This window comes from Perca flavescens, chromosome 17, assembly GCF_004354835.1.
Source record: "Perca flavescens isolate YP-PL-M2 chromosome 17, PFLA_1.0, whole genome shotgun sequence".
NCBI lineage: Eukaryota > Metazoa > Chordata > Actinopteri > Perciformes > Percidae > Perca > Perca flavescens.
This window is the reverse complement of record NC_041347.1, coordinates 22,230,150-22,255,478: the sequence shown is the minus strand read 5'-3', so window position 1 is coordinate 22,255,478 and position 25,329 is coordinate 22,230,150. Positions and strand designations below refer to the sequence as shown.

The following is a 25,329-nucleotide window of genomic DNA, read 5'->3' as shown; positions in this document are numbered from 1 at the left end:
GCCCTTCTAATTGGCGTTTAGGTATTGACGTCAGCAATTACAGGCAAAATGGATTAGTTTGAAACACATAACGCCACAAATACCAATTTTCCATCTGACTGTGTCTGCCAAACACCCACACTTTCCCTCAACAGTGTATGCAAAAAGAAGAACATGCATGTTTTCACACACAGGAAGAGAAATCGCCTGGCTGGCAAGCTTTCTTTCTGATCTGGCAATTATAGATCATCCCATCTCACCCCCCTCCTCTCTCCCTCTTTCTCTCGGGCTCCCTGATCTTCTGATTGCAGATTGAGGGAGACAAGCAGTACAAGAACCCTTCAATCTGGCTCTCAACAGAGAAAAAGCTGGAAATGTATTCAGTTCCCTCCGCTTTATGACTCATGAACAATATATAACAGGACACGCTAATATAGGTTTAACAGATGCAGGCCTTAGGCCTAGATTGAAAAAAAATGCTTTCCAATAAGGAGATATCTGCTGAATTTGTAGTAATAAACCTAGACTCTGTGTATTAATAATGACTGCAGTTCTGCATCATCTAACAATACTATATGACTGCTGTGTTGCAGTGATATAGAGGGAAGAGAGGGAAAGTCTTGTTCCTGCAAAATGATCTCTTGTACACAACCACTTAATCAATTGACAAATCAATATAAAACAATAATACCTTTGCCCTGTTTGTTATTTCTGTTTGTTCATCACTTCATTACTGAGTCAGACCAAGAGGATATAGTTCAAATCTCACAGTGCAGCATCAACACCCTTTTCAAAAGTGTGAAGGGCCGGATTGAAAGCACTGAGAGAATTGTGAGAAGAAAAGCTTGTAAAGAAATGTTTTGACTTTTTGACTTGACCATTGACCATAATTATTTTCTCTGGCCTAGTTATTCCAGCATGCAAGAGATATTTATTGCTGAGAGCAGTCTAAGAAATTAAAAATGCACAGGCAGATTCTTTGGTAGTTCGCCACATAGCAAACTAAAGCTATAACCATGACAGGTATTGTAGTATTTGGTCTAATGAGGTTGGATAATGATGATTTGAAGCATATTCATGATGGACTAGCTAATTTTTTAAGGAAACAAAACCATGTCTGTATTACATGTTAAATAGCTACATGAACATGACAATAATTATATTTCATGTTAGCTTGTATATATAGTCCGTTATCTGACATTGTTTGGCCATAATACCTACTGTTAGTTTGTTACTGTAAAGTGTGTGCAAGAACAATAAGAACCTCGTACACTCGTTCTGCATCATTGTGATCTGCAGAAAAGACCAAGTTTCACCAGGGACCAATTATTTCACAGATGCACAGTATCAACATTTGTGTAAGCACCAGAATTTCCAACACTATTCTCCAATAAGGACTGAAGACAACAATAGTGTGATACAATGTTGCATGTGTTCAATGGGAAAAAAACAAACACATACTATACATATAGGATTAATGGCTTTACACAGAGACAGAAGCCAAAGTGGCTGCTGGAAGAACAATCAATTACTGGATGCCCATCAGCAACTCAGATGTAAATAACGTGGGCTGGTGCCTCAGCTGTCAGATACTACACCACAGAGGAAGATCAGACTCCAGTAGATACAATATACTGCAAACAAATGTAATCCTAATTTATTTTCTCTTGTATGAAGTCCTAACAATTATATTTTTCTAGAAACAACCGAAATAAAGAGGAAGTTGTAGCTTGTGGATCGTGAAATTATTAGATATAAAGCAGAATAACTGGCGGAGATGAATGTTTGAAAAGCTCCATTAATTGTATGGGGGGGAACAGCAACAGAAAATTTTCAATCAGGAATTATTTCACATTTTCTTATGTGCAACCAAAAACATGCAGATGCAGAAAAGCCAAAATGCTGTGCCGTTTCTTAAGGAAAATGTGTCTGTGAAGATGTGAGAGGTTGTTAAGGTGGGTGTTAACTGTCTTCAGCCTTTGTGCTCATCTTAAGAATTTTTTTAAATGACTGAATAAAGTTGTAGGAAACATTTTTACGTTGTTAAATGAATGTAGGGAAAACATCAATATTTAACTATATCTATCCATACTGTGTGTTAAATCTAATAATTTCAATATATACTGTGTGTTTTCTTTCCTCTTTCTTACCAATCACTTAATTACAATAGGCACACATACAGACACAAACACACAAAGCGCTGGTTGGTGAGACGATGTTCCCTCCTCGTGCTGAGTGGCTATGAACTTTGCCAGAGCTGTTTTAGGCTTGCATAAAAAATTCAGGACTGTCTTAGTAACATTCGCCCTACATACTGTACAGCATACACGCATGCATCATAGAATTATTCATGGTGCACACATGTGAGCAGGCATGAAAAAAAGACACATACTGTACACTCTGGTACACTTGATTATTTACCTTAAGTATGTTTAACAAGAAACCAGCAAGACAACACAAAGGCATTTATATGGTAAGTAGTGATCTAGACCCTCAGACGTGCAGTGTGTGTGTGTGTGTGTGTGTGTGCGTGCGTGCGTGTGTGCGTGCGTGCGTGCGTGCGTGCGTGCATGCATGCATCTGTATTGTAACTGTTCAAATGCTGTGTGGGTACTTGCGCATTTACATGATCAATACATCTACATTCGTTCAAGCAAGGTGCTTGCGTGCATGTGTCCTTGAGGGAAACCGACATCTCTGCACACATCTCCACAGCAAACAGGTCAACACCTCAACTCATCCATCCATTTTCATTAAGACGTTAATGACAGGAGTGCCAGAGAGAAAGAAAGATTGAGAGAGTTAAAGGATGTAGTTATGCTCCCAGAGGAAAGACTATCCAATCACTATCTGTTGTCCTACTGTACACTACTAGCAACGAGTAGATGTGCTTAATAGCAGCATTTTTTATAGCACTGTGTATGTATGATATTCCTGCAGGTCTGAGCAGCAAAAAAAAAAACATACAAGCATGTTTCTGACTAGAGAATTCAGCTTATCTTAGCGAGGCCCAATCAATGTGGGTTGCAACACCTCTGCCAAGTCATCTCCATTTGAAAAGCATTTGGAGCACCTGTTCATCCTGGCGGTATCCACACGTCTCCAGACAGCGCTCTTCCAATTGCAGTTTTGAACTAAACCCACTCCAGAAACATGATTCCATCCTCCCTGCCTTCACCATGTTCTTTCATTCTGCAGTGTATCTAGGTCAACCAGTGCAAAGAGCCAAGCTGCGGCCATGTGTGCTCAAGTGTTCAGAAGTGAAGAATTGGATGATGCAGGAAAGCTTCATGACTAAGATATCAATCTGACCAAACATTTGGGAACAAACCGCTTCTTAATTCTAAAATTCTTCTTGCCTCTTAATTTTGAAGAAAAACAAACAAAACATTTAAGTCCGGTTGCTGAAGGTAAAAGCTGCAGAGTAAACACACAGGCTACGGATGTGTTTCTTATCTGCATACTTGGTTCTACAGATCCTTCATGGCATGATCAAAAAAGCAGGACTTTCAGATCAATAGCAGGAAAAGGAAGAGACATCACATGTAATTGAATAGCTTGAAAGAGCTCGAGTCAATATTTAATATACATAATGCAACAATTTTTAATACCTTAGCATATTCTTAAACTGTTTCATATTCAAATTTAATTTAATAGGAGACAAGATTTCTTCCACTGTCGCCACAAATTAAAATGACAAGGAATGACAAAACCACATTCATATATCTCCAGTATCCTCAGTATTTGGCCTACTTTATGAACAATCTAGTTTATGTCATCTTGCTTGGTAACATCCTGAAAATTGTGACTTAGAAAATAAAAAGCAACCTTTCTTCTACATAGCGGCATTTCCAGCAAATCTTTTCCCACACTGCCAGTAATATTGCCTAAAACACTGTGAGTGCAATCTATGATATCATGTTAAGCGTAGCCTCTTCCTGTTGTGCAGATGCTTCCGCAGATGGATCGGGAGCGAAGAGAGTGAAGTGAAGAAATTCACTCAACGCGTGTGTCATCCACAAGTAAGATGAGAAAATGATCACTTCATTGGTGCATCTGAGAGTGAAGGCAGGCAATGTCCACGTACATACTACAGCTGTTGTTGCTATGGTGTGATACTGTAGATGGTTTATTACATTTGCATGACACCATAAGCTAGAATCCACACTTTATTACCACCGGGAACAGAAGCCTCTCCTGATAGTAGAAAAATCAATTTTTAGAATTGTTTACTTTAGGTTAATCTTAAATTTAGGTGTTTTTGTTAAGGCAGAAGAAAAGATTACAACCAAACGAGTGCACATGAGGAGCAGTGCACACACCCTCGTATATTATATATATATATATATACTGCATGGGTTAAAGTTTCTAAAATAAACTATAATTGGACTTTAAGCCTCAAAGTAAACACATGTAATCTTCCCTGCAGATTATTATTGTATTAATCATTTTGATGTTGGAAGCAGTACTGCATTAGGGTGTCTCAGCAGTGGGCCAGTTCGCTCCCCTCCCTTTTTCCAATTCTCTAATGTAGTAACAGAATTAACAATGAAGAAATACACCACTAACAGTGTAATGAACAATGGTTAAAAAGCCTGTGGCTTCCTTTTGGTTCCATTAATGTCAGTCAGTTAAAAATCCATCCTCCAACATGTTAGCAATAAAAGCTGATGGTTTAACTGTGTGTGTGTGTGTGTGTGTGTGTGTGTGTGTGTGTGTGTGTGTGTGTGTTGTGAGAGAAAAATTGTATTCATTCATTCATTCATTCATCAGCATTTCAACCCTAAATCAACCATGGCAAAAGAACACTGTCTAGCCATTAGTAATAGCAATTTCCATCGGACAGCTCATCATCAAGTAAATTGACGCAAGGCAGACATGCGCACACACACACACACACACACACACACACACACACACACACACACACACACACACACACACACACACACACGCAGACTAAAAATAGCAGCTGTCTTACCTTTCTGTACACTATCATATTGGGGGACTCATCCGCTACCCCGTTGGTCCCCTGCCCACCACTGTTGGTCTGTGCCATGATCCAGTGAGTAAATCTGCCACAGGAAATGTCAGGTGCTCCTGTTGTGGACAGAATGGATATATTGGTCCATCAGAAGAACAATAAAGCTTGAACATGACTTGCCCTTGCCTAGAAGAGAACAATTTACATAACTTGTGTTCACAAGGTCTTCAGAAGGACACTTTTTTTTAAAAGGCGGCTGATTTTGCACAAGGTACTGGTACAATGTGAATTCCCAGTGAATGGGGCAAAAGTTCAACTTGAAAAGCATTATTGGTGCCATGTAGGAGTACTACTTTTTTCCTAGATGGATTCATTTTGCACAAAACCCATTGCTAATATTTTATTGTTTGTTGACATCAGAGGATTCAGCAGCAATCTTCACGTCCTACATGCATCATGCACCATACTTTGCATCCTAAGATTGCAATGGTAAGATAAGGTGAGGTGAAGACCCGGACCCTGACAATGGTAAATGTAGTTTAAAACACACACACACACACACACACACACACACCGTCCCTGGAGGAGGTACAATGCAGCTTGGATACATCCATTCGGGTAGAGCAGCCATGGTCAAAACGTGCAAGACTGCAAATGTAACATATATCGAATGCACGTTACAGCTTCATCATTCTTTCTTCCCCATACGACACCCACTCAACATCTTTGGGAGGTTTAGTCTGCAACACTACATAGCCTATAGCATGCAAAGAGCGAAGTCATGAAAACTGCTCTTAACGTGAGGCCGTCATATCTACTACTGTGTTTTCTTACCACAAGCCACTGCCCGTTTCAGCACCTTGGACAGCTACCGCAAACGCCCGCGCCCGTTATCGTCCTCTCTTTTTAATCACGAATAGCGCGTAAATACACAGACAACACAGCGACATCGGTCACCGGAGGAGAAGGGGTGGCTGGCTTACCTGAAAAGAAAAACCGCGCAACCCGCTAAAGGAGTCCTGAATCCTTGCAGAGGTGGAAGCCTGGTCCTTCGTGTTCAGTATGTCAACTGGCAGACATAGGAATGCGAGGTTTGTTCATTGGCAACGTGAAGAGGCAGACATTCGGTGGACACTTGGCGTGGTAAAGCTCTCTATCTATCGCTGTCTTTCCTCTTCTCCAAACGATGCTCAGAAGCACGGGCGCGCCATCTCGGAGCGCCGTGAACGCGCATCGATCCATGACCAATCGTGTGTGAGGAATAAATTACAACCCGTTTTGGAGACATACTGACATTTTCCAGCTCAAATTGTACTGCTATGCACTGCAGTGATATGCTGGTCAACATAGAATAGACTTGCAGTATATTCATATTTTAACAATTCAATCTTCAACAAAGTAGCAAAATAGCACTGATTTTATTTTCCTTTTTTTCAGAAAACAGCGCAATAAACTGTTTTGAATATGTAGCCTATACCAGACAGTACTGTTATAAATGAAAGGATATTCAGTGGCTAGTAAATTAAGTACATGTACAACATTCTGAGGAACTTGTACAACATATTTCATCTTTATATTACTATATTATTATGCCACTTTATTTCAGAAAAAAACTACTAAAATCATATAAAATACAATGCAGTTTTGCAGTATTAAACTACCCAACAGTATATAAGATAGAATGCGCTTCACAGGAGCCTGTTACAACATTGAAGTGCTGCTCGTGATAATGCATCCATAGGCTTTTATTCAATTATATAATAATGTAACACTGACAGAGCTAATTTTGCCTGCATAGTGATACTTCTGTGCTAATAATAATAGCCTACTTTCAGATTTTTAAGTGAAATTTGAAATTTGTTTTAACATTGTGGTATTGCTAGTTTTGTAAAGGAATATACTAATATAAGTGGTCTTAATACTTCCTCCACTACTGTCCTTAATATAGAATTCATGTGACATAATGTGATATTACTTTCTCTGAGTCAAAACTCTTCTGATGGTGTATCAATGGACACAATCCTGGTGCTCCATGACAGTCAATGAGGTGCCAACCTATGTAGAGAGAGTAACACCTTGGAGGAACTATTAATTAAAGGACTTTGAGTCTATAAAAAGCGCTATATAAATTCAATTTATTATTATTATTAGTATTATTATATGAGCATCTGGTTGAAAAGTGCATGTCAAGTTACTATAGTTAATGCATGATGTCACTCTCATTAGAGCAGTCTTGACATTTTTCTGAATGACTTATTAGTTAAATGGCGCTTTTTGTTTCAAAGTCAAGGTTTGTAGCAATAAGGTTTCAGTTTTAACTAAAATATTCAGAACACGATAATGAAAAAAAAAATACTGATAAACAATTTTTTATGATTTACTGTCTTATTTAAAACTCACAAGAATGAAATGCATGTAAATTGAAAATACAAGTAGAAATTGCTTGCAAAACTAGAATTGGAACCGATCTTGTCAAAATGTCGCTTTGGCTCTAAAGCCAAAGCTCTATCAGCCATAAACAAACATCAGGTTCAGAGAGCTGCATATTTTACAGCAATTTCCATGTAACTGACTGCACTGACTGCAAATGTAAGAAAATGTTGGAAAACAGCTATGAGCTTCTGTGATTCAATGCATCCAGTGCTGCAGATATAAATAGATAGATACAAAATAGAAAATCTCTTAATTTTCTGCAATCTGTGGCTTTGAGGTATGCAGCAGTCCAGGCGTGAAATATGACAGATGTGCCCCTCCTCCCTATGTACTGTACAGTATGTGTTTGTATGTTTGTCTTCTGTCTGATCCCTTTGCTCTCTCAGGACTTAAGCTATCTGCAAGATGGACCTAAACATTCAGTCCACTCAGTTCCCCGGTGAGTTGCAATATCAGAATTACAATAATGTACAACCATCATGAATGAGCTTATAACAGCTCTTTGAAGATAATAGGTTACTAAGCCAAATAGCAAAACATGTTACAGCCTTGGGGATTACTGAGTACACTGATGTCCATATTTCATCGTATCTTTGCATTATTTTCCTGTTTCCTTATCATCTGTCATGATAATCATCTATTTACGTGCTGTAGCTTTTTTTTTTTTTAACTGGATGTGCCGCAATTGGGTCACTCCTATCAGGTAGTTTTCTAAATTCATTAAATGCACCCTTAAAAACATACAACCTAGATTCTGCTTCCATTATTAATACAACCATCTCAAATCCTAAATTTATTGGGAAATGATTGAGAAAGTTCCTTTTATTCAGCTCAACAACATCAACAGCATAAATGTAAATTAAGTTTTTGACAGTTTTCCTTCTGGCTTGACTGGCTGAAGACTACACTGATTAAGGTAATAAATTACTTCTGTCTGATTAGTGATTCAGGAAAAGTATCAGGCTGTGATTCAAGAAACAAAACAAACGAGGTATGGCTGTCTGCTATAGTCTTCAGCTGCTTTAGGTTGTATAGAAGGCAGGGGCTATGTTGTTGACATATGAATCATGAATCTGAGCCAAACACTATGACATACAGGTTCCACCAGAGTTCAGTTATTAGACCTCTATATTGAACCCTTTATATGCTACCTTTAGGCCAAATCCTGTATTTCTGTAAATTACTCTAAACTCCCTTCATCGATGCAACTGTACCACAAGACTAAAACTCAGTTTTAGTCTTGTGGTACAAGACTATGTCATGTTGGTGTCGATGGAATCAGATTTGAGCTTCAGCAGCCACATAGGCAATAATTGCATCAGACTAACTTGTATCAGATCTATAAATAGCACATTTTAGAATATTCATGTCTATAGAAGATTTAGAGAAACTTGTTCATGCCTTCTTTTCAGCAGTGTGGACTTTGGCAACGGCCCCTTGTTTAGTTTTCCCAACAGATCTCTGCAGACCCTTTCAGGATGCTGCTGCAAGAACCATTCTTACATATTTACACTGGCTTCCTGTTAGGTATAGAACAGCTTTTAATGTGCTGGTGTTAGTTTATAAATCACTTAATGGTTTTGGGTCAAAATACATCTCTGATATGCTTGAAGAATGTAGGCTCCTTTGATCTTTAGGAAGCAGTCAGCTAGAAGTGCCTCGAGTCAAAACCAAACACCATGATTTAGCCACTATGCTGCAGACAGAATAAACCAGCTTCTTGATGATCCGGAATACACCCCAATTGTAGCCACTTTCAAATCTAAATTAAAGACTTCCTATTTTTCCTATGCCTTTGATTGATTATATTCGCTGGTGCACTTTTATTTCCCTTATTACATTTGGAGACATATTACAGATCTGTTTTATTACTGTACAGTAATTTTAATTTATTTTTCAATCAATATGTTGTTTATTTTTATAAATAAATGTAATTCTATTTCAATACATTTCATCTTCAATTTCATTTTATTATTAAATGCTGTTTTAGCCTCTGTGTTGGAAAGGTATAATACAAATAAACTTGCCTTGCCTTGTTTTTATATATATTTAATGATGATGATAATGTCAACCATCCATCTTCCCTCACCCAGAGCGCTCTCCTGTGTACAGAAGCACAGCAACAGTTTATTATTAACCAGCAGAAACCTTTCCCTTAAAACATTGTTAGGTCAAGTGATTCAATATTTTACTGTATGGCTGGAATCACCAGAGCACCAAGATATCAAAAGTAGTTATAATGAAAGTAGGTTTAAAGGTAATCAATAAATAAATCTATCTATTTATCAAGTTATTATTTGTCACGTGAATAAAAAATACAATTTTAGTTAAATTAATTTTGTGTGTGGTTTTTCACGGGATGAACTCGGTGAACGGTCCCTTTAAGTGGCTTGACGCTAAAAGAAACTCAAATTCCCACAATGCACCGGTCCATTCTTCGTCGTCGAACAAAAACGCGGAAACAAAAGAAATAACGTTTATCAGTTTGTCAAAACAAATAACAACGACCTAGTCGGCATAAAGTGAGCGTAGCTGTAGGTGACAGCTGTCAAAGTTAAAATCGTAGCTTCGCTTAACCTATCTAAAAGCTTTACCATGGCTCTGAAAAGAATACAGAAGGTAAGGATTGATCTTATTTTATTTAATGTACAGAAAAGGTTAGCTAGGGCGATGCGGAAACGACGTCGCTATAACGTTAACGCCAGCAAAGCCTAATAGCATCTGTTTGCTAACCTAACGTGGTTTATTATTGTAACGTACGATTTGTGAATGATTTAACGATAGGTAACGTGAATTAATTCACAAGACAGATTTTACTGCCAGTAAGTCCGATATTTAGCTATGTAACTGTCGATGACACGACTACAAATGAGCCAGATGGCTAGCTAGCTAAGCAGTCAAACTTAAATTAGCTAATTTTCAGCTAACTGCGAGCTAAAGTTGGCCTAGCAAACGAGCAGAGTGAACGCCCTTCCCTGTACGTTTGTGTTTCTGGCTACTTTTCAATATCATTTTATTTTCCAAAGTGTTAGTCAGTCGCTAACGTTAGTTTACAGTTTAGCAGACTGTGCACTTAAGGATTCTGTATTTTAAGCAATGCATAAACGTTAAAGTGCGGCGGAAGCTGTCAAACTATTACATTACTATTATTTTGTTTATTTGTACAGGAGTTACAAGACCTAGAGAAGGACCCTCCAGCGTCATGTTCTGCTGGACCTGTCGGGGAGGACTGTAAGTTTGAGAATACCTGCTGAATTGTAAACAAACCTGTCATTTTATTATTTTTTTTCATCCTGTAATCTGTCATTGTTATCAATATAGTTGTGCTTTGGGGACTGTGTTGCTGATTGTAGGTATATAAATCCTTTAAACTAAGTAATGTTCTCACCTCTTTGTTTCTTTTAGTGTTTCACTGGCAAGCTACCATCACGGGACCGGTGAGCTTTTTCTGGATTAGTTTCCTGGATTTTTTTTAAACCAAGTTTCTTCTGGATCTCTATACAATAGTGTATTATGTTGACTTTACAGCCCTTTCTGTTCTGTATGGAAAGCACAGACTGGCACAGTCTATTCCAGTGTTACTTACTAAAGCCCATGGCATTACTTAGACAATAGGAAAAAGGGAAATACCATACAGCCATAATTTAACAAAATGGAAGTTAAAAAAAAAAAATAGTCTAAATGTATGGTTGCTCTCTCAATACAAACAATATTTCCTCTTATGCAGTACTAGGCATAATTTGACAACAATTTTTCTCTCTATTTCAGAATGACAGCCCATATCATGGAGGAGTGTTCTTCCTTTCTGTCCATTTTCCCACTGACTATCCCTTTAAACCACCAAAGGTAAGATTATTGAGTAGCTCAAAGTACATCACCTTGTTATAACAGGCATTTGTCACTATTTTCTGAACTATTTTATAGAACAAATAATGAATAAAAAAGGAATTGTTAAATGCAGCCCTACTCACAAGTTCAGAAGGTTATTTTATTTACTGACCAACACTAAGAGGAGAGAACATATTTTTCCAATTCTTAGATCCCTGCACTGGTTTCTGGTTAAATAGAATTGATTTAAAGACCCAACTTATTGTCTATGAGTCATTAAAAGAACTGGGGCCCAAAATATATTGCAGATAAGTTTGCTAAGTACAAGTCGGGTAGGTCTCTCAAATCAGCAGGGACTAGTCAGTTAGTGGTGCCCAGAGTTCAATCCAATTGTGGTGAAACAGCTTTTAGCCATTATGCGGCCCACTGCTGGAATCAGCTCCCCTTAAGGCGGAATTATGGTTGTAAGTAGGCTCTACGCAGAGCGGCCTACTACGTTTTTAAGGAATTTGTACTTGTGCGCTGGTGTTGTCTGCATCGTTGGAGCGTATTTCTTTAAGAAAATAGCAGGGCCAGTATGTGTGCATGCATGGGGAGTGTGTGGTAGAGCAAGCTCCGGAGCTAGTACAAACTCCGGAGACGGAGAAACAAAGTGTCTCACCTGTAAGCTGTAGCAGGAAAAGTTAACACTCTCCTTGATTTCATGTTGTTCACAGAGAAGGAGAACCCGAAAATTAGTGGCTACCAAGCCATGACCAAGCGAACCATTCACAGTTGTTGCGGTGTTAGTCGCCGCAATGTGTGGTTACATTTCTGGACAGGTGCACGTCAGGCTACGGTGTATGCGTACCTACAGCGTAGATTCAACACAGAACCATAAATCAAGCTTTAGAACTAACATGCCCCAACTGTTAACATTTTTAGAACTAAGTTAATTAAAGACTGTTCTGATTTCAACAGCTTTTAATTAGTCTTGTTTTATGGTACTTTTATTTATTTGGTTTTAAACTTCTCTGCACGTGTGTGTGTGTGTGCTTTCATTTATCTCATTGTATACTTTCATTTATCTCATTGTATTCTTCTGTTTGTTTGTGTTTTGTCTATTAATGCTTTGTTTATTTTCATAGCTTGCCTTTACAACGAAAATCTATCACCCAAACATCAACAGCAATGGTAGCATCTGCCTTGACATCTTGAGGTCACAGTGGTCACCTGCTCTTACTGTATCAAAAGGTGAGTAATATATTAAGTTTGCCTGTACAGTGTATTACATTACAACAGCACTGTGTATGATCTGGTTTGTACCTAAGATTTACTTTGAATTCACAAAGAAATATGTTTTTAAGGTGAGTTGACATGCTTAAAGGTTTTATAAAAAATATTTGCTTAAACTGTCCCTATATCCTCACACGGTACACACAGACGGATAATATGTTCCTCTGCCTCCTCCTAGTCAGGGTCTCCGCGGGGTCTTGAAGTCTGGGTTCTAGGTCTTAAATCATTTTAAACCGGTCTTAATTTTCTTATGTCCATGTAACGCTACCTCTAATGCTCATCTAAATGCTTTATTCTGTGGTGTCGTAGTTATTTCTTTTGCTTGTCCAAATATAATTTTGCTGTATTACGACTACAAATGAGACCAACATGTAACTTACATTGCAGCCAATCAGCTTTCGTGTTATTGGTGCAAGTCTCTTTCGGCTTGCACCACAAATATAAAACAGATTTCCATCTTAAGCTATGGGGAAATGCAAGTTTAGCAATACTTGGCTTGAAAAACTGAATTTAGGGCTTAGTTGATGTGATAAAAGTCTTAAATTTCATGCATGATAGTCTTAAAAAGGTCTTAAAGTCTTTATATTTTACTTTGTCAAACCTGCAGAAACCGTGCTATTGCTCCAATGGCATTTACAAGATTTTTCACAGATTATCTGTCTCATGTACTACTGTCAGGAGTATAGTGACAGTTTGAGCAAATACCTTTTTAAAGGGTAAATTGTGATATTTGGGGCAAAACGTAGCATGGAGAGGGAAGGCCAAAGATGGGTACGTTGAATTATATCAAACCTAGCAAGACAGTGAATTCATTCTTCGAAATGAATTATTTCCAGCCTCTACAAAAACAGGTAACAGGATGTTCAGGGCTGATTGTCCAAAAAGGAAATTCTGTGTGCATTTTTCACTTTGAAATTGCAGGTTTTCTTATAAATAATTGAAAGAGCAAACTGCGGATGTTCAAATATCTGTGATGACAGTAATGGCTAAAAATACACTTTAAGTCGTTTTGAATTTAATTGAAACCTGAATGAATACTGATTTTTCTTTTTTCTTTTTTTCCAGTTTTATTATCCATATGCTCCTTGCTATGTGACCCAAATCCAGATGATCCGCTAGTCCCAGACATTGCACATATCTACAAATCTGACAGACAAAAGTGAGTATGAAAAATTTTGAATGTGGAAAAACTTGAATCATTTAGCTATTCTTCCAATTCATTCTGGTTTTTCTTCTCTCTTTAGGTACAACAAAGTAGCCAGAGAATGGACTCAGAGGTATGCAATGTGAGGGACTGGAGTTCAGCAACAATGACGCATCCCTAAACACCTCAAAATATGACAGTACTGTTTCAACTGTTCATCCACACTGGTTCTAGTTGAGGTGTTTTATTCGCTTGAAGCACTTTCTCTACTTGGACTTTACTTGACTTAACTGTTTTTACTGTTTATTTTATTTTCCCCTTAAATTGGCGTCATTATAATTATTGGTTGTGGTGAGATGGCCTGATTATACTTTTCTTTTAAGAGATTTATATTGTACAACCATACTGAATTTATTTTTCATTATTTTGCATTAAAGACATTAATCAATAACTTGCAAATTGTTTCTTGGCAACACAAATGAGTAATCTGAAATTATGAACCATCTTGTTGTGGCATGTTTGATTCAGTATATAGTATATAATATAACCAATAAATCAGAGTCTGCCCCTTATTCTACTATTCACATGGCCACTAGGTGGTAGCCTTTACTTTTACTGCCCGAGCCTTTTACATCAGGAAGTTTCTCTTCAGGACAACTTCATATTCATGTTTGTTACATTTAGTTCAGGCCCATTTGCTAAGTCGTTATGCATGTGGATAGTGGTTATAGTTTCATGCTTAAGCAATGACATTTAGGGCTGTCCTCAACTAAAGAAATTCTTAGCTGACTAACAGTTATACGATTTTGTCGACTAATCAATTAGTTGATTTAATTGACAGAGCTGTGCGCTTTGAGAAGTGGTTAAGACTAGAAAAGCACAATATAAATGTAGTTAAATAACCATCTGTAAAACTGAGTTTCTCCACAATTAATCCTGCAAAAGCACCACTTTAAATCTTGTGTTTACCATAAATGTGTTCAAAAGTTTCTTGGAAATAAGTAATTAAGCATGAATAAGCATAGAAAATGACTAATCGAACTAAAGAAATCTTAGTCGACTAAGACCAAAACGACTGATTAGTCGACTAATCGACTAAGAGGTGGCAGCCCTAATGACATTAAAATGAGAAGAGATGTTCTGTCCATTGAAATTAGAGCACCCATTATCATCACCTCTGCTGGTTGCGCACAGTTGCTGCACACTGGTGAAGCTAGTGTACACAGTAATTGAGTGGCTCATGTATCCTTTGAATGTGTCTACAATAACATGCAACCATCCTGCTATTAATGTAAAGATGGGCATACACATTTAATTTCTAAAGTGTGATGGTGATGTGACTTAATCAGACCACTTGGTTTAGTGAGGTCTTGTCCTAGTACTACACACATTTTACACATGTAAAATGCAAATGTCAAAGCTGAACTCAGTTTTTGAGTTGCTTTTGTTAAAACGCCAGCTGTCAGATTAAGGACATTACCTGAAATTCAACATGAATAGGAAGTGAGGCTTGCATGAGTTTATTAAAGTAAGAATAACTAGGATGGTAGAATGTCACTGGCCTGGCAGGTTCCTGTTGTGGACCACACACAACAAATACAGCAGAACAAAATATTAGACGATGAAATAACACAGAATGTAGCGAATTACCAACACAAACAATGTACACAGAAACCATAAAACTGTAAATTTAAATCATTGAAAATTACATTTAACAAGGCCGTATATCAGAGAAAAAGTGCCATTAATCATTTCCTGTCCACAGCATGAGAATAATCCTGTAACTATATTTCTACAGGGCTCGCAAACATTTTATGGTATGCATTACAATACTGACCTCCTGCTTCTGTATTATTTTATTCAGCATCAGCACATGCACAGCATATTTAGATTGTGGCCCCTTTTTTTATCTGTTTTACTCAATGTAGGCTTGCTCCACACTTGTTTTGATTTGTTCTTCCTGTATTACTTCCATTTACCCACTCTCAGGACGTATAGTGTTTCCTCTATAAACCAATTACTTGGTTGCATGGGGTGTTATTATAAACTGCCAATCTGACTGAAAATATGGCATAGAACATTCATTATTCATATCTAGATGTATCAATGTACTTGTAATCTAATGTTTAGCTCTAATTATGATTTTGTTTCCTAAAGTTGGCTATAATGCCTCAAAAGTTTCCCTAAAGTGAGACGTAAAAGTTGTGTCCCGACAGAAAAACAATTTGAATCTAGTGAATTTCTCACAAATACTATTGGAGACTTCGGAGGAACCCGGAGGAGGAAGATGTTAAAAAAAAGTTTCTGGGAGGAGTCCTGCTTTTTTGCAGGGTGACACGTGAAACTTTCTCGAGGAGTTGGTTGGTATGTTTGCGTGTGCTGTATGACGTTCCGTTAACTCAGCAGACAACCTATAGCTAGTGGACCAGTGTGCTCCTGCCTATTTTTAGAAGTCTGCCTGTAATGGGGGAAGCAAAGGGGCTTCAAGAAACTGCAGAGAAAGGTTCTGCGTTGCAATGAGCCCGCCCAACACCGCGAAGTGACGAAATAAAAAAGTTAACAGAAGTTCAACAGCTTTGCTTCAGTTGACTTAACTTCGATTACAACGCAGTGGCCCCTGGAGAAGTTTCTGCGCAGCGCAATGGCGCAGTGCGACACTTTAAGCGGATACTTGCAGCAGTCGGACCAGGGCTCCAACAGCGAGCGCAGTACCGACTCTCCTCTCCCGGGATCAGAGGAGGATCTGAGCGGACTCCATCCTCTGCCAGATCCGGAGTGGACTGAGGAGAGGTTTCGGGTGGACCGAAAGAAGTTGGAAGTCATGTTATTAGGTAAAAGAAAGCCAGCATCTAAGTGCAAAGTTAATGGTATATGCGTTTTTTAACGTATATCCTGTCGACGTTAACCTCATTTAATTGTAGCCTGCCGTAGTTTCCGAGAAGATGCTCACTTTAGCACTCTGACGGCTCTTTGTTTATGTTGGTCGACTAGTGGGAGAAAAAAAGAAAAGCAAAAAAAAAAGGACCAGCTGCACGCGGTGGGGCCCCGCGCGCAGAAAGTTTTCTAGCATGTATGGCACTGTTGGAGTAGTGCACTACATGTAATTAAACTAGCAGTTTAACTGCATTTTGCTGTAGCCTAGCTTGCTAGTACGATCAACTACTTTCATATAGCGTAATGATTCGAGTAGCTTAGTTACATTAGGCTACTTTTTAGCCATTTTTTGTGTGGTTAAATACTGAAACTACAAACAATTTTAGGCCATAAAGGAATTATTTTTTTTATTTTAGAATATTGCTTCTCTACTGATATCCAACCCACTTTGACCAGCCCCGCACATTTTTTCTGTTATACTGGCCGCTGAGAAGACATGCGTCAGGCAGGCATCGTGTTTTCTCCACTGGAAGGGCACTCATGGTATGGTGCTTTTGCAGCAGTGTTTTTTATTTTTTATTTTTTTTTCTCGAACATGTGGGCACCATGAGCACCCCGAGTCCGCCAGACTCAAAACAACTCTTTCTGTTGGCCTACACAATTACTGCTTTTTGGTAACTTCAAATTTTAGGACTCCTTCTTAGCATTGTCAGGAAACTTGAGCGTGTCATGTGTGTGATCCGGAACGAATCAATTAAGATAATAGACGTCAATTAGCTTTGGGCTTTCAATTAGTGTAGAAACACGTTTTTAGAAGTAAATTATAGGTTGACTGCGGAAAGAAGTTGCTATGTTCACAGTCATATGGGCGTATTAAAACTAAAGTTTGACCAGAAGGTTGAAGAGGTCAAAGACACGGGACAATAACTATCAATTCTGTGCTATTTGAGGTAGTACCGTACCCTGACCACATGCTGTCGCTACACAAACTCCCGTCGTGTGCATTTAGAAAGAGGCTGCAGTGGCAACAGTTTTCAATTGAAAATTACATTTTCATGACTGCCATTGATGCATTCTGCCTCAAAACGTAATGCCAGATTACTTTTTTGGTCATCTGTCTGTTGTACACTATCATGTTGACTGTTCCTGCACTTGTGGGAATACTGTATGTTTTGGTGAAGCATTTGAATTACTGTGTGATCTCTCCTCTAATGACGTGACAGTTCGCAGTTAAACAAGCGATGACAGGCTCATAAAGATGCCAGGCCAGTCTCTGTTGAGAGGTCCCTGGAAAATCAGAGGTTGAGGTCATTCATCACATATTTCAAAACTCAAAAGTGTGAAATATTAGAGCCTTAGGTAAATGGGCTGGATTCTTTATTGTTTCCATGAAGGCAGAGAAGCAGCAAAACAAGACCTTCAGAGGAACATTCATAATCATACTGTAATTAAAACAAGCATGATGCTGCATGCTGATGAGTAAAGCTTTGATTTTATCACTGCAACTTGGTGAAAGCTGTTTGTTCGTGATGTTTAAGTTGTAATTTAAATTTGTGACTAACTTTTGGAGTAATCCTCAGCAAGCGGGTCTTGAAATAAGTTTATCCTATACACACAGACGCTTGTGTACACACACACACACACACACACACACACACACACACACACACACACACACACACACACACACACACACACACACACACACACACGTAGTTCCCTTTGAGAATGTCCTGGTTGCTGCCTCGTTGCTCGGTACATTCCTCAGAGCTCCATGTCATCCCTAACTCTTCCAGGAAAACAACTTAACCAGAGGCCGGCCCTAAATTTGAGTGTCCCAGACAAACTGTGCGCCACATCCTTAAAGTGTCTGTGTGTCTGTATGTGTTAGGTATAATCTATTTAGTCTACAGGGTCTTTACAGTTGTTAGTTTGGTCTTGCATCTCTTCCAACATCTTGTTTCACAATTGCTGCATCATGACATCATAGGTGACATTGCAGCTAGTTTATGAAATAGAAATGGCTGCCGTGTTTCACTGTCTCCAGTCTTTCTGGTAAGCTGTAAGTTCAGGTTTAAATACCCCACTATCTCAACTGTGAAACTGCTTTTAACTTTTGGCATCTGGCCTTGAGGAGGAATCCAGGATGTTTGGTTGCGTTGTGTGTTGCTTCACAGTCTTAGCGTCTATTTTGCACATGATGCACCAATGATTACAAAAAGCTACAGTCATAATCTAGATCTGTTTCAGCTCACTGGATCAGAGATTGTAACCATAGGTCTAAATTCAATCCAAATAGCTCTTTTAGTCTCATCCAGTTGGATCAGAGCTCTGTAACATCTGGCTGTGTTTTGATTGGATAAGCTGAGACTTTGACGTGGTACATCATGTTCTGAATGCCGGAATCTGGACTAATGAAATAATTTTATGGGAACTCCAGTATATTTTTATTCAGTGTTTTATTGTCTGTGACAGTGTCTCTGGCTTCACTTTCCTGGAAAATTAAGAGCAGTTGACCCTCGGCAAAGAGCCACGGGTCAATTCATGCTGCGATTACTTCCCAAACAACAATAGCGCCGCATCTCAACCTTTTACCAGATCCAGGTTATGTTTCTGCACTAGTTTGCATTTTTGGTGGGCTGAAATGGCCAACTGGTTCAGGAACAACTACCCCTTTTTTTAATTATTATGTCAGAGGTTTATTTTTAAGTAAACCACTGTGAGGTACACTCACTTTTGTACAGTATGGCCAAACAATGTACTCTCTTACATATGGATAACACATTCTGCTCTATACCATACGAGCTTTTGAGTGATTTATTGTTAAAGTGATAAATACATGAGTAGATAAAATGCACAAATAATAGGGACACATTGTATATCAAATAAACATTAATATGAAATGGAACAAGGCATGTCAAATTGGGCTACAATTGACTATTATTTTCATTCAAAGATTAATCTGCCAGTTATTTTCTTGATGAATCAAATAACCGGTTTACCAATAAAAGGTCACAGTAAATGGTAAAAAAAAAATAAATGCTCATAAAAATTTCCCAGAGCCAAAGGTTAAATTAATAAAATTAAACAGAAAATCCTCTCATTGGAGAAGGTGAAACCACATCATAGTTGGCATTTCTGTTTAAGAAATGATTAACAATTAATTTATTATCAAAATATTCTTTAATTTTCTGTTGATCAACTAATCGATGAATGGACTAATGGTTGCAGCTAATCTAATTTAAAAAAAAAAAAAAACATAATAGGAAAAAAGTTACTACAGCATCAAGATGGTTAGGATTTATGGATTCAATTAGAGCTGCAAAGATTAATCGATTAGTTGTCAACTCTTAAATTAATCTGCAATTATTTTGATAATCGATTAGTCTGTTTAAGTAATTTTTTTGAAATTTCAATTTTTTGAATTTGAAAATTCTTTGATTCCAACTTCTTATATGTGAATAATTTCTAGTTTCTTCTCTCCTCTGTGACAGTAAACTGAATATCTTTTGAGTTGTGGACAAAACCAGACATTTGAGGATGTCATCTTGGGCTTTTGGGAAACACTACATTTGTAACCATTTTCTGACATTTTATAGACAAAACAACTAATCGAATAATCGAGAAAATAATCAGATTAATAAACTATGAAAATAATCATTAGTTTTAAAATTAATTTGCTTCCAGAATATTGATCAAATCTCTTTATGTGGTGCCCATTGTACTCTACTAATGATTGGCTGATCAAAGCCTGAATACTTGAATCAATAACATTTGCTTTGCTGTCTCAGTGTTGACATTGTTAAGATAACATACATGCAAACTAGTCGCCGTTTTGAATGGTAAAATGTCATCCACGTGAATCGTGTGGGAGGGGGGTCTCAAAGACCAGGTGTCACATGCTAATACAGCCCTGTTGCCTTAACGATCGTTATCTACCGGACCAAATTGCAACGCGGATTTCGGTGCCTTATTTAGGTGCCACTGGCCTGCTCTTCTCTCTAATGCTTTGAAAACGGACGTTAGAGGCAACCTAAACATCGCCGCATGTCACGCTAGTTAACACTACACAGCAGCATGTAATGTTAGCCTACCGTTAGCTAGCAGCTGGAGTAAACACGGTTAGAATGCTGACGGCTAAACGGTGTAAAAGTTTGTCTGTATTTCAATGTAGAGGAACGTGCCTCGTGTTGCATTCAAAGTTATTGTAAAATACCCTTTTCCCATCCAGTGGTTGTTTTTGTTATTTAACAGGAGTTTACTGGTGAAATAAGTTATTGTTATTACATTTTTAATAAATCATTTAATTTTGACCCTGTGGCCTTAGCAATAAACAAGCTGTTCTTTAATGTCGCCGACTGTTGTATTATATATATTTAAATCTTTCGGTTCTGACACCGTTTTAAAAGTATTGTTTTAGCACCGGGAAAATGTTGTGTTCTCCCTTATTTTCTTCTCCGGGGGGGGGGATGGATATGGTATTAAAAAGTGTCACCTTTTTCAGCCCTTCTGAGTTTGCAGGTATGAGATGAGAAAATAACTAATTGGTATGAATAGGGATTATGGTGTGATGCAGGTAAACAGGCAAATGATCCTGAAACATGTTTGCCAGTTAAAGGACAATTCTGGTGCAAAACGAACCTAGGGGTTATTACCTGATGTGTACCTACTCTGTCGCTCTCTGGCACATGTGTTCATGCTAATCGAATGAGTTTGGAGCTTTGACGAGGCTACCGCGGGCCGCTGGTTAGCTTACAATGCTAGTATGGGGCATGGGGACACTCAAATCGTTATTTAATACCACTAAAAAGGCTCAAAATATCACCACACCATAACGTTAGCATAATGAGGGTCCCTAAATGTGAACCGAAGCATTGACAACCTTGTAAGTGTACAGATAGTTTATTAAAAAGATAGATTATAAAGATAAACATGCGTTCATGTTTACTTGCGGGAGCCATCTTGGAAGCCAGTCATGACTTCGAAAAACGAGCTCCGTGCAAATGAGTCGGAGATTCCCATACTGTCTATGGAGATTCCACGTTGCACGGTGTTTGACTAGTCAGGCCATAGTTTTTAAGGCATTGCCAGAAAAATCTGATCACCTGTAAGTGCATTTACCTCAATGCATGTGAAGTCTAGGTCCTTAATGGCAATTATATTAGCTTTTAGTCAGGAATTTAGAAATGTTTTTGCTAATAATAAACCTGGCTGTACTCCGATAAGGGGCCAGAGAGGACCATCAGACTGGTGAAGAGCCATATAGTCAGGGGTTGCATAAATTTTGGAGAATAAAAATGTCCCAGAAGCACTCTATGCCCATTAAAATATGTTAGCGACTCACCAGCATTTCTCTACAGCGAAGCAAAATCCCAGCATACACACTTAAACAACCCTTTTTTGGATCAGTCGATTTTACGCCCACATTCTGGCACCATTAGCATCAGGAGAAAATGGAAATTGTTAACTGCTTAGCAATTACAAATTTACTGTCTTTCACAGGGAGACCGGTCCCTGGGCTTAGATCAGTAACTAGAGTGTGAAGTGACAACAGAATCTCACCCTGACAGCCATCTGGGTTTAACTGTTGTACTGTTGGCACCCTAGAATAGAACTCCCAAGTTAATGGCTTGGATACCTTGACACAGGCATGTGGACTCCAGGAAGAATAGCTCTGGCTATGGCCCCAGCTAATGGAGATCCCAATAAATCAAATCAAAGCTTGAAAGATAGTTTTACGTGTACAGGGAACATTGTAAGAGAACTTTTCTTTTTTTTTTTTTTTTTTTAACATTCATTATGAAGTTAAGAGACCAGGGGCAAGTGTGGGAAAGAGGTAACATTTTCTCCAACCAAATTGAGTGTGTCTACATGTGCAGCAAGGTGTAAAGATGTATTTAACTGTGTGTGTGGGTCAAATTGAAGAGCTCTGGCTGTGGGTTTCCTTGCTCAGAGTAGTAATAATGAGAGTTTAGTGGTGTTTGTGACTGAGCATAGCCTCCTGGAGGGCCAGTGTGCACACATCGTAACAACACGTTTGCTTTAACTTCAACAACAACCTACAATTAGGATAAGTGAATCATTTTCTTCATTTCACTAATTTGTTTTCCTGCTCCTAAACCACAGACTATTATTGGGTAGCCTTGACTCTGAATGGAAAAACTGTTGCATACAGCATGATAATGAGAAAGTATAAGGTCTTCACGGCTATTCTTAGTATGTGGTGATAATGTTATCCATACTATATAATATACAATAGGTTCTGCTACTTCAACGAATGTACTCTGTGTAGAGGATGCTAATGCTAGTTCATCTGAACTTGTGTAGAAAGGTTTCTAACGCACGTCATTTGTAGGCCGCTCAAAATAGGACTGTATTAATTTGGAGGCCGGTGGAAACTTCGTCTGAGAAGGGAAAATTGCCCTCTAGTGAAATTGTAATTATTATATTTTTCAGTATTTTCCTCTTTTATTGTTTAGAGAATAATGTATCTGGCTTCTATACCCACATCATGAGGGGAGTATGTGTGAGGGCCCTCATCCACCTCTTCCTCCTGGGTGCTGAGTAAGACTCACAGACAGGAAGTGAGTGTCTTGTGGGGAATGTGCTGCAGGCTTTCTCTTCTCTCTCTCTCGTTCTCCCCCTCTGTTGCTCCCTTTTGAGCATTTGAACACTGCTCTGTTGTTCCAGCTTCCATCAGATCCACTGTGGAGTTGTTGGACTTTCCCTGGTCTTTATCCTGACACTACAACACAATACTCACTCTATAACCTCCTAACCTAACCCAGGCAGAAATATTATTAAAAACACTCCACGAACATCACAAGCACTTGTGTTTTTGTATCTCGCACTCAGTTTTGCGGCTAAAAGGTTGATAGTAGGGCTGCCCAATTAATTGCAAATAAGCATACATCATGAATTCCATAATTGATTATTAGGTACAATATTAAAGTGCTTTTCAGGTGCAGTACTACTTCATGTAATGCCATTAGTGTAAAGGAAAGTAAAGATGGAGAAGCAGGGAACTTTGAGAGAAACTCCACACAGACCACCTTTTGGAAAAATGCAGTGAAGAGAGGAAAATCTTTTCTGATGTGAAAATTGTGTATTCCCTCAGATGAGGTTGACATCTGTCATTTGGAGATGATGTCTAAACCAGATTCTGTCTGGATTCTGTACAATATGTGTGTGCAGTGTTGTAGTGATGGACTACAATAGGAGTTGCCTGACAGTTGCCACTGTCAGGACAAAATATTGCTTCCCATTCATTTCAACAAAGTAGAGATGCATTTACTCATTCTGCCTCATTTGCCTTGTCATGGTCAGTCTGTTTGAATTTTGACTTGTGAAATAGTGAGACTCTCCAGTCGTCGACAATGAATGGAACTCGTCCATTGTCAACTTGAGGGAAAAGAGTAGGATTGACATGTTCAGAAAGGATTGACATGTTCAGAAAGTTATTTATTTATATATATATATATATATATATATATATATATATATATATATATATATATATATATATATATATATATATATATATATATATATATATATAAAAATAAATAATTAGTTTATCTGTCAATAATGAATGAGTAGGATAGGTACTGTATGGCTTACATGAAATGCAAGGACTCTGCACCCTGCTTGATACCCTTAATAACTTTTGTCATCATTTTTAGTAATTAACATTTACAAGGAATTTGCTTTGGTGGATGGTGTATACATAAACATATTATATTATAACACAATATAACTGTTTTTAACAAATAAGAATAGAAAGCTTTATGGTTTAGTGCAGGTTGTGCAAAGATGTTGATGAATGTGCTAAAAGTTCAGGAGCTATAGTTTGTGCAACGTACAGATGTACAGGTATAAAGTCCAGGATGTGGGACGGGGGGTTAAGAGTCTGTGTGAGTGGGGATCCCGGTACTTGTTAATGAGGCCAACTGCAGTTGGGGAAAAAACTGTTTTTCTGGCATGAGGTTTTGGTCCTGATAGACCGTAAGCTCCTGCCAGAGGGGAGTGGTTCAAAAAGTTTGTGACTGGTGTGGGATGGATTGGCCACAATCTTTCCTGCAGGGACCTGGAGACGACAGATTGCAGCCAATCACCTTCTCAGTGGTGCCCTTGCCCTTAACTCTTTACTTTTCTTACTGCTGCACTTATTGAGAAGCACTGCCATGTCTGTCCAATAGAAACCATCTTTCTCCAATATGTCATCTTTCCATATACAGGAAAAACAGCAGGGTGTAAGCATTTAACCCTTCAGGTTATCTAAAAACCTTAAAAGCACCAAATATGGAGATGCATGGTTTTCTCTGGACAGCAATAGGTCATACTGCCTTTAGGAAAATAACAGCATACCTCTACGCCAGTTAATGTTGTAGGAATAAATTTTTTTGTCTGCTAAATGTTAAACAGAATTATTTTTACCTGCACTCTGCAGCCCATTTTACGTTTTAATAATTAATTCAAGCTATACGGGAAGCAAACACACATCACATCAGAACATTAATTTAGTAATTTAAATGGTTTAACTGCTGAATTTTGCTCTTCTTTCTCTCCTTTTTTTTCTCTTTCTTGCAGATTTTACTGAAACATGCTGATACAATTAAACAATTCTATTCGACTTTGCTTACGCATTGAATTCCTTCATCCTGGGCATGATGAACCTTTCAGAAGCTCTAATATAATTGAGCTTCGGTCGGTGGAAAAATCTGTAATTCATTACTCAAGAAAATAAAACCAGGAGTCCTATTTCAACCGTCCGAGTGGAGCTGGAGTGCTGTGACCCATTTCTATGCTCTGG

General features: G+C 38.2%; 3 protein-coding genes across 3 annotated transcripts in view; 2 read left to right on the top strand and 1 right to left on the bottom strand.

Moving 5' to 3' along the window:
• The window catches only part of rgs7a (regulator of G protein signaling 7a), a 60,784-nt gene extending 54,652 nt beyond the window's left edge, over positions 1–6,132 (bottom strand). Inside the window, exons 1-2 of the mRNA XM_028603583.1 lie at positions 5,947–6,132; positions 4,961–5,079 (exon numbers count right to left, since the gene is read on the bottom strand). Coding sequence (XP_028459384.1) covers positions 4,961–5,038 — 78 coding nt within the window. The 5' untranslated portion in view covers positions 5,039–5,079; positions 5,947–6,132. The remainder of the gene's footprint in view (positions 1–4,960; positions 5,080–5,946) is intronic.
• Positions 6,133–9,812: 3,680 nt separating this feature from the next.
• On the top strand, positions 9,813–14,102 carry LOC114571849 (ubiquitin-conjugating enzyme E2 D4). The gene is made up of 7 exons (XM_028603076.1): positions 9,813–10,015; positions 10,564–10,627; positions 10,802–10,833; positions 11,165–11,242; positions 12,352–12,457; positions 13,565–13,658; positions 13,744–14,102. Exons 1-7 carry the CDS (start codon positions 9,992–9,994, stop codon positions 13,787–13,789), a joined length of 444 nt encoding a protein of 147 aa, XP_028458877.1. The 5' UTR covers positions 9,813–9,991; the 3' UTR covers positions 13,790–14,102.
• Positions 14,103–15,989: 1,887 nt separating this feature from the next.
• Positions 15,990–25,329, top strand: part of bicc1a (BicC family RNA binding protein 1a) — a 69,089-nt gene continuing 59,749 nt past the window's right edge. Inside the window, exon 1 of the mRNA XM_028603552.1 lies at positions 15,990–16,474. Coding sequence (XP_028459353.1) covers positions 16,285–16,474 — 190 coding nt within the window. The 5' untranslated portion in view covers positions 15,990–16,284. The remainder of the gene's footprint in view (positions 16,475–25,329) is intronic.